At 45.5% G+C, this 14,342-nt stretch overlaps 1 protein-coding gene across 1 annotated transcript; it reads right to left on the reverse strand.

Moving 5' to 3' along the window:
• Nucleotides 1–1,987: 1,987 nt before the first annotated feature.
• On the reverse strand, nt 1,988–6,595 carry LOC142784626 (uncharacterized). Its single transcript, XM_075883057.1, has 4 exons — nt 6,526–6,595; nt 6,357–6,470; nt 5,722–6,063; nt 1,988–1,992 (listed from the first exon to the last, which is right to left on the reverse strand). Exons 1-4 carry the CDS (start codon nt 6,581–6,583, stop codon nt 1,988–1,990), a joined length of 519 nt encoding a protein of 172 aa, XP_075739172.1. The 5' UTR covers nt 6,584–6,595.
• Between the last annotated feature and the right edge of the window lie 7,747 nt (nt 6,596–14,342).

Consider the following 14,342-nt stretch of genomic DNA (forward strand, 5'->3'; position numbering starts at 1 on the left):
ACGGAACTCCGAGCGTTTATTGTAGATTCATGTGGTGGTAACAAATACGACGTTTTTTTATAGGGAGCTCGCAGTTACCGGCAATATAAGGGGAAATTTTTAACAGCAATATTTCATTATTACTAGCATTCAAAGAAGACAATCACAGACTGTTTATCATCCTGTAATATAAAACTGGATTGATTGAATTAACGAATATTTGATCTGCCACGTGACAACGCAGGGGAAGAGTGGTGTGTGCGAGTACAGTTTAGCTGAAGTCGTTTTAACCTAAAGTTATTTTCTAAATAAAATAGCTCGATCGAAACAATCCTTGGTAGAAAAGTATTTTCGACTATCCGTACATGAGTAGCTCCGTAGGGTCAACGTCTAATCACCTAAACACGTTTGACATAAGAAATGTTTATAGCCGCTGACAATACCTCAGTGCGCAGGGATCTTCAGTATATAGTAAGCCTTGAATTGACGAAAGCCTCTCAGACAAGCTTTCAAGAATGAATAGTTTAAATGAAAACTTGCGATACTTATTGTCCACAAAACGCTAGAAGAATTGCAAAATATTCCGAATAACCTAAAATTGAAAAAAATACACTTCAATTCTACTTTTCAAGGAATGGTCAAACGCCAATTTCACCATACCTTGAATATATTTGTGTCTTTCAAGGCTTTGTGCTAACATACAAGACTAGCACCTACCACACTTGTCGGCTTCTCGACTAGGTGGGAATTCAAGCCTCTCCCATTCAGCCGTATTCGGTGGCAGTGAGCGCTTTGCCAATTCGAGAGCACTTAAGCGGCGTCGTGTCTAGCTCTGCTGTGGAATGAAGCGACGAGAGCGTGCCAGGAGAAGTCAGTGTCCCAAGGGATTCGGTGCTTGGCGTGAGCTTATGAAACATTCCCTTACTACTGGCAGGCTGCATTTGACGTCAGCAGGAAAGCATATGCACGCCGTAGAAGCAAGGTACTCTCGTGAGGAGCCGCCGCAATACGTTCTAATGGCTCCCCGCTTGCATGCACTGTCAGGTGGTTAGGGGTGCATCGCTTGTGGAAGTCGGATATTAAAGAGAATAAATGGATCGGCGGAAGTTATATTACCTCGTTGCGGAAGTGAGATTTGAAACCTGTAATAGTTCATCATGGCGCTCGCACACGTTTTGTGACTCGGTGACCAGTCTTATTTTTGACGGCGCCAGCGTTCATTTCGTCGCGTCACGTCGGTGTTACCACGCAAGCCGCCGGTTCTGCCACTTACACGCAGGCGGGCGCCGCGCTGCGTTGCTTCGGCGCATGCACGTTTCAGTGCGTCCGGCGTCTCTAGCTCCGTCACTAAAAGAGGGAAACCATAGAGAAATAAAAAAAAGGTTAAGAGTGGACACTCCCGTAGACCCCAGCGGCCCAATCGACCCTAGCACACCTGGTGGTTGGTGAGAGCAAGTGGCGTGCGCTTCCTGTTTCGGTTTCACTGTCGCAAATTTTGAATTACTTTGCGTAACCGACGTTTGGCTATGACGAAAGTTCATGATTTCAGACCACTTTTCATCGCCCAAATGGATAGTTTTTGTAGGCCGTTTTGATTTAGCGATTCCTTGTTTTGTTTTCTTCACTGGTTCGTGCGAATTGGTCGTGATGTGATTTTTATTTCGATTAAGTTATTATAAAACGAGATGCAGGTAATGATAATTCACTACGGTTTTATTCATCTCGCCTGTGTTTTTCTTTTGGAACAAGTGATCAATGTATATATCAGTCAAAGAGAGAGTATCCGCAATGTTTTATTCAAAGGCAAGGTAGAGTCTGAGAATATAAAAAGCACAATATGACAAAGGTAGACAACAAATGCATCTCGCCTTACAAATAAATTGTAACAAATACAGAGAGAACACAGACAACGCACACATCGCTAGAGTTGGCAGAATCCGAGAAGCTGGTGAAGTAGGACACACCGGGCCAGTGGGTAAGTAAGGATCTATGGCAAGAACACAGCGCACTATGCTGATGAAGAAGGAAGAAGTGACATATACACAGCAATGAAGTCGCGAATCACGCCTGGGGTTAACCGAAATAATGCATAGAAAAAAAGAGCGCACAGAAATTACACGACACAATATAGCAGAAAGGCAAAGGTGCAGTGTGCTGGCTGTGCTTAAGAACAGCTAGTACAAAATGAAAAAAAAGCAGACTTGATGCCTGCTTGTCCTCAGAAAGGTAGGGTTTAGCAGCTTGCACACTACGTGAAAGAAAAACTTTATACTACAAACTGGCAGATCTTCTGGCTCTTGTTATGCGTCGCCTTCATCAAAAACTTAAGATCCCAAGCGATTTGCGTCTGGGTGTTGCTGTGACGCTTGCGAGCTAAAATAGATTGTAGTCATCACTTATCCAGAATTGTGGACCTTAATTGGTGCTACGAGAGCGGTATTACAGGGCTGATAAATAGCAGAAGGAAACCACTTTGGCTCATTATTTTTCACAAAGGCTCTACATCGTACGTTATCACTCACAAACTATATAAAAATAAAATGGCAGCGTCTGCAGTCCCATCAAACGCTACAAGTTTGGGTATTCTTTTGAAAATTTTGATGGGCGAGATGAGCAGGTTGATGAGAAGCTAAAATATGAAAAGCGTGATAACGTGAACCGTGCCCACTTCATACTGCGTTCCTTACCAGCTCGAAGACATTTCAAGAAGTGGTTTTGTTATCGATATATTACTTGAGCTGGAGAGATAAAGCATACACCGTGACCAAGCGACCCACAGTAAAGTGTACAGTTCGCCCGCATTTGCTACAAAAATACAGACAGGATACCCAACATTCTTTTTAAGGTTATGCAAATCACTTCGAGCGAATACACAGTGTCCCTACTCCACATAGCGGGTAACCAAAACAATGTATGCAACGAAGGAGTGGTTAGTCCAGTTGAACTGAATATAAGCATATAAGACCATAATGAAGTCTGCTGTAACGAAGTAATAACATAACAAAGCTATTGCAGGATTCCGCTCAACTCAAATACTTTAGTGTAAACCCACCGCTGATTGCTAACCTTTGAACTTGTCAAGCTGTATGCCTGAGATTGAAGACTGGAACCTAACCCTATCTAAGTTTTGGTTCACAAAACGCACATGCCAACATAAACGAACCCGGCAAAACATTTTCAGAAACTTCGCGCGACACCCAGCAGAGCAGAAATGAAAATCGCCAACACTTGACAGATGGTGATAGAAAACATTGCACATTTTCAGGTGATGTGCAGTGGCCTCAATTATGGCAAGAAAGTGAGATTCAAGTTGTTGTACGTATGCAAAAGCTGCTTCTGATGGCACAGTGGATTCCCAAAAAGTTTGCTGGGGACGTGGTATGCTTTGAGCATTGTGAAATACTGGCGGGTACCCTTAAGCGTCTCACTGTCGTCTTTCAGTAACTGTGGGCAACTGCAACCGTCACATGCATTCCGAAGGAAGTGTTTGATGACAAAACCAGCTACATAATATGCAGCGGAGTCATCAATAATATGGGAGTGAATGTTGGTCGCAAGTTCAGAGAGATCGTCTAGAGCAGGAAATTCGTCAGGCTGTGGCTGTGCACAGTCCTCATTATCCACAAGAGACGCGCTGGTGAGGGAGAATGGCGAGAGCTGCTCCTGGAGGAGGTCACATTCATCATCCTCGACCTTTCCGTATTGTGACAGCTTGAAGAGTTTTCTTATGTAGATGTGCTTCAGGCCCCAAATAAATTGTGCTACATCGGGGTTGGTGTTGCAACCCTGTTCTTGCCTAATGTGGCCAAATATGTTCTTCAGAGGATCCTGTTGAAGCCGGCGTGTTAACAGGTAGTCAAAATTTTAATTTTTGGAGAGGTCATCCCATAGTTGACAAATTGCCTGAATTGTAATTTGCCAACCTACGATGGTTTGTGGTTCCCGTCTGCCAACAAACTGCCATGATGCAATCCAGGGAAGCTGGCTTCGGAGGAAGTCAATCAGCTCTGAATCATTTTTCATGATTGCATGCCGCAGCTTTTGCGAAGTTCTTTTTTTACTCGAGCTGTTCAAAGCATCGAAACTCCTGTCCATACGATCACAAAATTGAGCTGTAGTGATGGCCGAGGCAGGCAGCACCTTCGCATACACCATTGCCGTGATAGCAATCGAAACTGATGCACTGAAGACCTGAGTTGCTCTGGTGACCTTCATATTAGAAAAAGGTTTCTGATGAACGTGCCGTTCAGTCAACTTTGGAGCCAATCGCAGCCGCAACTCATGTGAGGATGGGTAAAGACTTACAATGTGCGACCAGTTAACGATGTCATCCCCAATGTATAACTTGTGTGGTTGGACATTATTGCGCGTTGTTTTAATTAAATGCGGAACATCAAAAATGTAATACACCCGCTCACCATTAACTTCAAAAAAGGCTTTGCTACAGTCACTCTTAGTTGGTTAGCGAGACCTACATTTGAACTGCCCTGGTCACAAATGACTGCTTTCACTGCAATATTAGTGCTCCTAAGCTCCAAAATGAGTGACACCAGCAAGTAATGCATAACAGATGATGGCGTTGATGTGTGCCCTATAGTAAAAGCAACCGGTTGAACCCACTTTCTCGAAACACCAACAAGAAGAAAAACCAGTGCTCGATCAGCCATGGTTGCAGTGCGATGAGTGCCATCATCTGTAAAACCCTGGACAACGTCTCTTGCAGCATCATAGTACAAATTCTTTTTGAGTGCTATTTTGTCGAAAACTAAAGCGCACACTAGGTCCCGTTCATTCCAAGCTTGAGTATTTGTTGCAATGGAAGAAAGGATTCCTGGAATTATGCCTTGAGTCATCTTTACATTAGCTAGCCACCTCCTTAATGAACGCCGGGAGGGCAAAGAAAAATATGGAGCCAGAAATCGGTATGCTCGCGGACCTCGGAAGTTTAAGTGAAGAGCGAATTTATTGAACGACACGGGAAACCGCTTGCCCTTGCGTTTGGGCCTCAAGTGAACATGTGCAGAAAGAAGTTTAAAAAAATTGCCCGCAGCTTCCCTCGGGGGAACACTGAGGAGGATGCGGAGCATATAATTGGTTAACGGGGTGTTAAAGTGCGACTTACTTGGGTCGATGGCTAAATTGGTTAACGTGGTTGTGAAATGGGGTGTTAAGTCGCGACTTACTTGGATCGATGGCTAAATTGGTTAACGTGGTTGTAGGAGGGGGTGTTAAATGAGTGAACACGTACACACGTATGCGAAAGGGCGGCGCTGGTCGAAGGGACGTCGATCATTGTGTTTGTGGATTCGTTGGAATTCATTTCACCGCGACCTTGGACGTTGACGCGCCGTACAAACCAACCGACGAGCGGCAACTGAGCGAGCGAGCGCCGACCTTGAGTATATATACAGTGCGACGGCGCATGCACTGTCAGCTGTTGAATGTTCTCGAAGCGCGACGGCGCATGCGCGTCCACTGGAGAATCAGGAGAATTGTAGAATGTTCTCGAAGGGGAGAAGCGCGCGCGGCACAGATGGTGGGTGACGGTGCATGCGCGCGTCAGCTGTCAAATGTTCGAGAAGGGGGAGAAGCGCAACGGCGCATGCGCGCGCGTCAGCTGCCGATGTTCTCGAAGCGCGACGGCGCATGCGCGCGCGTCAGCTGCCGATGTTCTCGAAGCGTGACGGCGCATGCGCGCTGCATTATACAGCTAGCGAATGTTCGCGAAGAGGAGAAGCGCACGCGGTGTGTAGAGAAGGAAAGGTGCACAGATGGTGGAGGAGTGAAGCGCGCGCGGTGTGTAGAGGAGGAAGGGATGCACAGATGGTGGAAGAAGGAGGAGGAAGCTTGCGGACGGCGCCGCACTACAAGCCTCGAGTATTAGATGCTCCGCATCTAAAACCTCCTCGGTGACGTGCGGTCGGATAACTCCAAGGGCCTTTGAAGTCGATGACGGTGCTTGGTGAGGCTGTCTCCGCAGTCTTTTGATAGTTTTCCGCTGTGCCGCTACTTTGGCTTGCAGATGTTTAATGGTTTGCTTGTACTTCATTGATGGAGACATTGTCGCTGGCACACAGGAACGCACTGCAATAAACAAAAAATGGATGTAAAAGCGAAGAACATCTAATCCCATACGAGCACTTTTTTGCTCTTTCAGACCCAAGATGCACACCTTTCTGCGGTGCAAAGTTTCCGATTCCACTACCTAAAAACAAACCATTCACAATGTTGACAATGCACAAAAAAATGAAAATTACTGAGAGCCCACCCTTAAATTTTGTAAGTGCACACGTAGTGTCCTTTTGAAGATAGTTTCTTCAGAATGTCCTAAACACAAAATAGCACATTAAAAACAGCTGCAATAAAAGCATAGTCACCATTCTCTCTAGGGCACTCAGGCGTGGAGCTGTTGGCGGAGACGTCTTCTGGAGGGTCTTGTGAAGCTTGTTCAGTGCCTCGGACAGTGCTGTCGGAACAATCTTGCGAGCGGCCTGCGGAAGTCTCTATATCAATCCACTCTGGTGTTGCAGTGAACATACAACTTACCGGTCACACAAGTTCCTTTTGTGACAGCTGAACGGCTGGTTAAGGTTTTCTCCGGCATGACGAAGTCAGCAGAAATTCTTTCACCAGCTACAAGGGAGCTGCCACCTGCAGAGGTTTGGTCAACAGTCAATTTGGATAAGAAAAAAAGAAATCGCGACACTGAACGCACCCAGCTCATCGGGGCACCTCAATGTGTAGGAGCCGCTTTTTGAAGCCTCTACCGCAAGTCCTGAAGAAATGAAATTACGACAATGTGTCAGTAAGAGGCTTAAAATAACACAAACTGAAGCTCATCCGCACCTTGCAGTGCAGCTTCTGCAGCCATGTCACAGTCACTACTTGAAGCGACGCTCAGAGAACCTGCATATATGTGCAGTTGGTACAAGTTACAAAGCTAGTAGCATGGGGAAACTTGAACAGATCTCTCAAACGCATAAATTGGTCGAACATGAATGAAAAAAGAAGGCACCAACTAGGAAACAAGTAATTTGTGATTTTTGGAATTATCAACAGTGCCAGCTTTCACTGATGACAAATGTGCACTCACGCTTGAAGATAACGTGAAATAGCCCTTTATAGTCCTTCAAAACAAGTTGTGCAGGTCAAGAGCATCAAAAAACGACAGAAATGTAAAGCTGCTGTTAGGAAGGTAATAGCCCCCAATTCACAAAATTTAAGACTTTCCAAGTGTTACTTCTATAGTGAGGTTTCTTCATCGGCTACAAAGATCTTCATGGTTAACTGTCGCCACTGATTCAATACAAGTGGCTGCTATTGCACATATTTGAGTTTCAGTCAATCACTTACATGGTGCAGCTGGTTGCACACTGGGAACAGCCATTCTTAAAAGCCTTGTGTGCCCAGGGTTCATGAAACTTTGAGCAGTAAAATGGTCGCTACAAACCCTGTACGTTGCGTACAATAGGCTGGCCGGCTTACTAAGGAGATCATCGCGTCCAGCATACTGCATCCATGCTTACATCCTGCATTGGCAATGAACTATCAGCTGAAAGGGGAAGTGCTTGAATACTGATTTTTTATTGTTACCCTCACTGAGCAAGTACGAACAGTAAGCCTAAAGACATGCAAACCATACAAAAGCTTTAACACACCTGCCGTCCCGTGGTATGCGGAAGAAACTTGTCCCAGGCTTCTTGTGGGTTCTGCCATTGTTGAAGCACCACGATACACAGCAGTAGCTGCCGTAGCTTGGACCGCCGGACGGCATGGCATCAGCGCGGTCTGAAAATGTTAGTAAGTAGATGCTTTGCTGTGAAATTACGAAAAAGATATGTGCACGTCATAAGTGTACCAGCAAACCCTTTTGTATGATTAGCTAATCGATGCACAATACAAAACCAGTGATACAACTCTGACCCATAAAACTCTAACTTACAAAGATAGACGTCAAGACCACGTACAAAGATATTCAGAAGTTTCCAGGCCACTATTCCTTGTAATGCAATGGTATCGCGGCCTGGGAACTTTAGAACACCTTCGTACGTACTCAGTATCAGCAGTAAATTGGGAAGAAAAATCGTAGTTGAAATTTGTGTGGTAAAATTATATTGGAAACGTCAAAACAATTTGTTGGCAGCTTGCACTAGTGGCACAAGGCTAGTGAAGAAACGAAGATGATGGTCACTTGGCTAGTCCAGATTTGCCTCCGGCACACCAAGAATTATTCGTGTTCCGAGCATTCGGGAAACGCGTCGTGAAGCATGCGAGGCCCAGTGAACGCTTCTCAATATTTTGCACCGAGCCACCGAGCCTATGACCTAGCTGCCCAGCTATGCTCAGCGCACAGACGCTCGCGTCCGTGGCAGACGCAGCACGCGTCACCTCGGCTTGACGCCGTGCCGCCTTTGCTATACTGCATACGTTGCACAATGTTCCCGTCTAGCCGCCGCATAGAGCCGCAAACTTTCTTTTTAGCGAACATCCCCATCCTTACAAGCTTCAGAAAAAGGTTACAACTGCGTGAATGAGACGCCACGTAAGAAACAAACTCGCACACACGAAGCGCAACGTGTGCGTGTGCATCTTTCTATGATTGTTGCATGGTGTCTTATTCGCGCAGGTGTAACCGTTTTCTGAAAAAATGACTCAACAAGCCCAACAACATGTCATTCAACAAGCTTCGCTTGAAAAGGTGCCTCACCTGTTGTCTCACGCACGAAAACGCCGACGCAGCCGACGTTGACGAAAGCTTCCCGCTGTCAGTCATGCATGGGCTTGTCGCTGGGTGGATGGTGTTTATGACAGTACGGCTGAAGAAAAATAATCGCGTAAGGTGTGTTGAATAAATTGTTTTTATGTATAAAGAACATACCAGAATTGGGCGTATAATTATATTTTGTAAAAACAATTCTGTTGCATTGATTATAACTGTTTTTTTTGCGCTTGCGCCCTCTGACGTTTGGGGAGAGCACTAGTTCGTTACGTAGTCGTGACGCACTTCCTGAGGCCAGGTTTCACGGAGTGTCCTCTCTTGTCTTTTCCTTTCTCTATGGGGAAACGCAGTGTTGTCTTGGTAACACATCAGTGCAAAATGCACAATGTCACCTTACGAGCCGGTTTTCGTAGGGCCGCGCTGACAGATGCTGGTCGCGCCTGGCGTCAGACTATAGAGTGTTCACGTTTTGCTAACGCAGTGTCGCTGTGTCCTGCGCGCATGCGCATCAACGATACATTGGAGTATATTTGGCCATTCATGATGCGTTCGGGGCCGTTTTGCTAGCCCCACTTATACGAAATTTGGTGCTGCGTGACGTCAATAAATGACGAAAGTATATGACTGGTGCAAACGTGATAATCCTGACACGCGTGTCATGTAAGAACTTGACAACATACCAGGCTTATAGCATGCTCAGCTGTTTCGCTAGCTCCATATATACTAAATTTGGTATCACGTGACGTATATAGATGACAAAGGTAAACGACACATCCAAACGGGATAATCTTGACGTGTAAGTCAGGTAAGGCATCATTTACCTCTATCACGTAACGTTGTGTTTATTTTAAAGTGACATATCAGCATTTATCATTCATGCTTTGATTGATTGATATGTGCGGTTTAACGTCCCAAAACCACTATATAATTATGAGAGACGCCGTAGTGGAGGCTCCGGAAATTTAGACCACCTGGGGTTCTTTAACGTGCACCCAAATCTGAGCACATGGGCCTACAACGTTTCCGCCTCCATCGGAAATGCAGCCGCCGCAGCCGGGATTTGAACCTGCGCCCTGCGGGTTAGCAGCCGAGTACCTTAGCCACTAGACCACCAAGGCGGGGCCATTCGTTCTTCGCATATCATCGATTCCCACTGTATGTGGGATCTGCCAATGTTTTTTTTTTGCTAACGTAGCGTCGCTGTGCCCAGCGTGCGCATCAACGCTATACATAGGAGTATATTGGGTCCTTCATGACGTGCTCGCGGCTGTTTTGCTGACTACACATATACCAAATTTGGTGTTACGTGACGTCAACGGATTGTGAAATATATTACTGGTGCAAACATGATAATTCTGACGAGCTGTCGTGTAAGAACATGACAACATACCACGCTCACAGCGTGCTCGCGGTCTTTTAGATAGCTCCATATACACTAAATTTGGTATCATGTGACGTGAATAGATGACAAAGGTAAACGACACATCCAAACATAATAAACACGACACGGAAGTCATGTACGGCGTCATTTGCCTCCACCTCGTAGCATTCTGCTGATTTTAAAGTGACATATCAACATTTCTCATTCGTGCTTCGCATATCATTGATTCCCTTTGTACGTGGGATCTGCTTTGCAGGTGAGGCACCAGTGTTAACATGTTAACTCGAACCTAATCTACGACCTTTGTATCCCATCCAGTGACTACATGTCGCTATGGTGCCCGAAGTATGTAAGCGAATTTCGCAGAGACGCGGTGCGACATGCATGTGCATTGCACACACAACGCGACCACATCCAGAACGCCGCTCGCGCTTGCGGGACCACGGGTGCCGAGTAAACCAAGATGCTCCGCGTCAACAACCCGCTCCCTTTCTACAGATCAGCGCGAACTCTACTCACATGCAGAAAACTCAATATTTGGGTTAGCGACAGCGGACACCGTGACTTCCGTGAATCCTCCATGCTGCAACTTCGCAGCGCTCTATTATGTTCATTGGAGTTGCGAATAAATGAAGCTAGTGAGACGGCCGCGAGCGTGCTATGAGCGTAGCGTGTAATCAGGTTTACATGACATCTATATCGTGATGATCATGTTTGGACATGTCATTTACATTCGTCGTTCATTTACATCACACAATACCAAATTTACCATATTTGGTATTAGTCAAACGGCTGCGAGAACGCTATGAGGGTAGCATGTAGTCATAGTTGACATGAAACGCATAAGATTATTAGGTTTGCATGTCTCATTTACCTTCGTCGTCTACTCACTTCCGGTAATACCAAACTTGGTACATGTGAAGCTAGCGAAATGGCGGCGAGTGCGTCATGAAGGGTCCAATATACTCCGGCGCAACGTTGACGAATGCGCAGGCTGGGCGCAGTGTGGCCTCGCCAGCGAAACGCGAGCACTCAATAGTCAGACGCAAGGCGCTACCAGCATCCGTCAGCGCAACCCGGTGTCAACCGATGCAAAATGCAACATGCTGAATTTCGTCCCGACGACGTTACTTAGGCAGCACCAAGTCTGCCTCTCTTTGTGACGGAGGGCCACTGTGTGCGCTAAAACGAGCGTGCGTCAAAGCAACGTGGCGTGGACCTGCTAGTGCATGGTAGTCAGATCCATATTGGAGGTCAGTGGGCAGATTCAGTGATCTCCATTAGGGGGATATTGGCGCCTGGCGTGGCTTGCCAGCGTGACGCGATGAAATGAACGGTGGCGCGCATGTGCACCGGATCACGTCTAAGTGTATTGGTGCCTTTAGTGAGGCGTGTAATAATGTTCTTACATAACACGCATCTCATAATAATCATGTTCGCACCAGTCACACACTTTCGTGAGCCATCCACGTGACGTAATTCCAAATTTTGGCATACGTGAAGGTAGCGAAGCAGCCACGAGCGCATCATGGGTGTTGGACGTAATCATGTTGTTACAAGACACGCATGTCATGATCATCATATTTGGACGTGTCGTTTACTTATATTGTTCATTCGCGTCACGTAATACCGAATTTGGTACATGTGAACAAAGCGAAACGGACGCGAGCGCATCATGAGCGTAGCATGTATTCATGTTTTCACATCACACGCATATCATGATTATGACGTTTGCACCAGTCACATACCTTCGTCATCCATTCATGTACTGTATTACCAAATTTGGTATATGTGATGCTAGCGTAACAGCCGCGAGCACATCATGAGCGTGGCATGGAGTCATGTTGTTACATGACACGCATGTCATGATTTTCATCTTAGGACCTGTCGGTTGTTTTCGCCATGCAATCATGTCATACCATACCAGTTTTGCAACACGCCATGTGAAAGAAACCACTGCAAGAGCTGCATGGCCATGAAATGTAAATATTGACATTCATGACATACATATGATAATGTTCATGTTATGGCTAGTCATATATGTTCTTCATACAGTCATGTTATTCCATACCAAGCTTGGTTTTGACGCCAATATCGAAGCGGCCAGGAGAGCTAGAAGTCGTAGGCGGCTAGACAGACAGACAGACAGACAGACAGACAGACAGACAGACAGACAGACAGACAGACAGACAGACAGACAGACAGACAGACAGACAGACAGACAGACAGACAGACAGACAGACAGATAGATAGATAGATAGATAGATAGATAGATAGATAGATAGATAGATAGATAGATAGATAGATAGATAGATAGATAGATAGATAAATAGATAGATAGATAGATAGATATGCTCCTATTCGCCGATGTTCGCTAAGAAATGATTTGCATTTAAAAAAAGAAGTTCACAAAGCTCACCACCGGGATTCGTGAGCGTGAACAGCTCCGCCCAGTGCCGCTCGTTCTTTCTAATAACGACGAGTTACTGCTGGAGCATAGTGGTATGCAGTACTGAAAGGCACTTAAGCGTGTTCAGTCCCACCAGCGAAATGGTCTAAAGATCTAAATTGAAAACAGCGCTCCGGACTTTGTTTGCAGTGCTCTGGAGACGCACTATATAAGGACCCCAAAATTTTACCTATTCCTCCTTGGAAATGCCGAGCAAGCAATGCTTCGAACGCCACACGGCGCAGCAGTCGCAAAGGGGTCACAAGACGTGCAGCAGGGCCCAACAAGGAGGCGCTGGCACAGTCACCACTTGCAGTGTGCAGATCAAACACAAAGTAACAACTTGGACCGATCTTAAGTTGCGTTCGTCTTGTGTATAGTTGTGCGTTTTTTCTAGCATCCTTCTTTTTGTTTCAGCAGTGTTGCGCCAGGGTCGAGCTATGACTACCGCTCCTGTATATACCCTTTTCGTGCGTCAATCACCCTTGAGCGATGCTCCGCCACTATCTACTTGCTCCCGTTCATGATTAAATGTTCTAATTTGTTGCTAATGGAATCATTCCATGCCATGCGAAAATGTGATTTTAGCTTCTTCTCGTTTTTCTTTTTTTCTATTTTCTAATTTGGCCTACTAGGCTTCTTAATATATTTTTGGTCAGACCACGGCTACGCAGCCCTTCTTTTTTCTGTTGTTGTGATCTCTGAGGCACAACACATATATATGACAGAAACAATGTTTGCATGGGTCACCGTCATAAAAAAGGCAGAATCGCACGCAGACATGCGAAAGGGGGAACAGAGTTTTTCCGCAAGCAGGAAGTTTGTTCGCCAAACAAGGAAGTAGCAATGTTTATTTTCCAGGTACTCCCTTAGTGCAGTCGATCAAATTTTCAAATTGTTCGGCCACGGCTCTAGCGCGTTTGCGTAGAGTGCCGCGATATGCTAATACAGACTGCAACAACTTTGCAAATTGGTCTGAATTTTGACTGTCCTATTGTTGTTGCTGTTTTGTATCAAAATTTTGGTTGCTAATATTTATTAACCACTACCTGTATGGACATTAGTTATACCTACCTTAGTAAAATAATCAAAGAAATATATGTGGCATATCAGTCACGCGTGTTCACCGGAACTCAAACAAACGAAAAAACTGCATCTGGCAATGCAACTGCACGATCTCACAGACTTTTGTTAGTGCAGTACACGCATTTAGAAGTACCGCCTTTTATACTTAGTCTGCGTGAAGAAATTGCCTTCTAGATAATTTTTCATTGAAAACAATTGAGCCTATAGTTCTTATAGAAAATGAGGGAGTGTTCCAATGTTAGATGGACATGAATCGTACAGTTCGTTTAGCATAGCTCGTGCGAATATTAGATAAAATAAAATTGTTGTTTATTGCGAATCGAGTTTTGCTCTAAATCAAGGGATTGGCCGGGGAAGTTCATTATTAGTAAATCGGCAGGAAAAATGCTTAAGTCGCAATCATTGAGCGCAAGGATATTATTCTCGTATAGTATAAATTTAACACAAGAAAAATGTGTGCTGGATGTACGCATTGATTGATATGTAGGGTTTAATGTCCCTAAATCAGCATATGAGTTTGAAAGATGCCGTAGTGGAGGGCTCCGGAAATTTCGACCACCTGGGGTCCTTTAACCTGCACCCAAATCTGAGCACACGGGCCTCAGCATTTTCACCTCCATCGAAAATGCAGCCGCCGCCGCCGCCAGGAATTGATCCCGCAACCTGCGGGTCAGCAGCCGAGCACCTTAGCCACTAGTCCACTGCGGCAGAGGATATAGGTATTCTAA

This window comes from Rhipicephalus microplus, unplaced genomic scaffold, assembly GCF_043290135.1.
Source record: "Rhipicephalus microplus isolate Deutch F79 unplaced genomic scaffold, USDA_Rmic scaffold_15, whole genome shotgun sequence".
NCBI lineage: Eukaryota > Metazoa > Arthropoda > Arachnida > Ixodida > Ixodidae > Rhipicephalus > Rhipicephalus microplus.

Excerpts from the sequence above, each read along its gene's own strand:
- LOC142784626 (XM_075883057.1), bottom strand. The coding sequence starts at position 6,583 with ATGCCGGAGAAAACCTTAACCAGCCGTTCAGCTGTCACAAAAGGAACT. Across the intron at positions 6,471-6,525 it reads AAAAGGAACTTGTGTGACCG|GCCGCTCGCAAGATTGTTCC; the intron begins GTAAGTTGTATG and ends AGACTTCCGCAG. Across the intron at positions 6,064-6,356 it reads TGAGTGCCCTAGAGAGAATG|TGCGTTCCTGTGTGCCAGCG; the intron begins GTGACTATGCTT and ends TGTTTATTGCAG.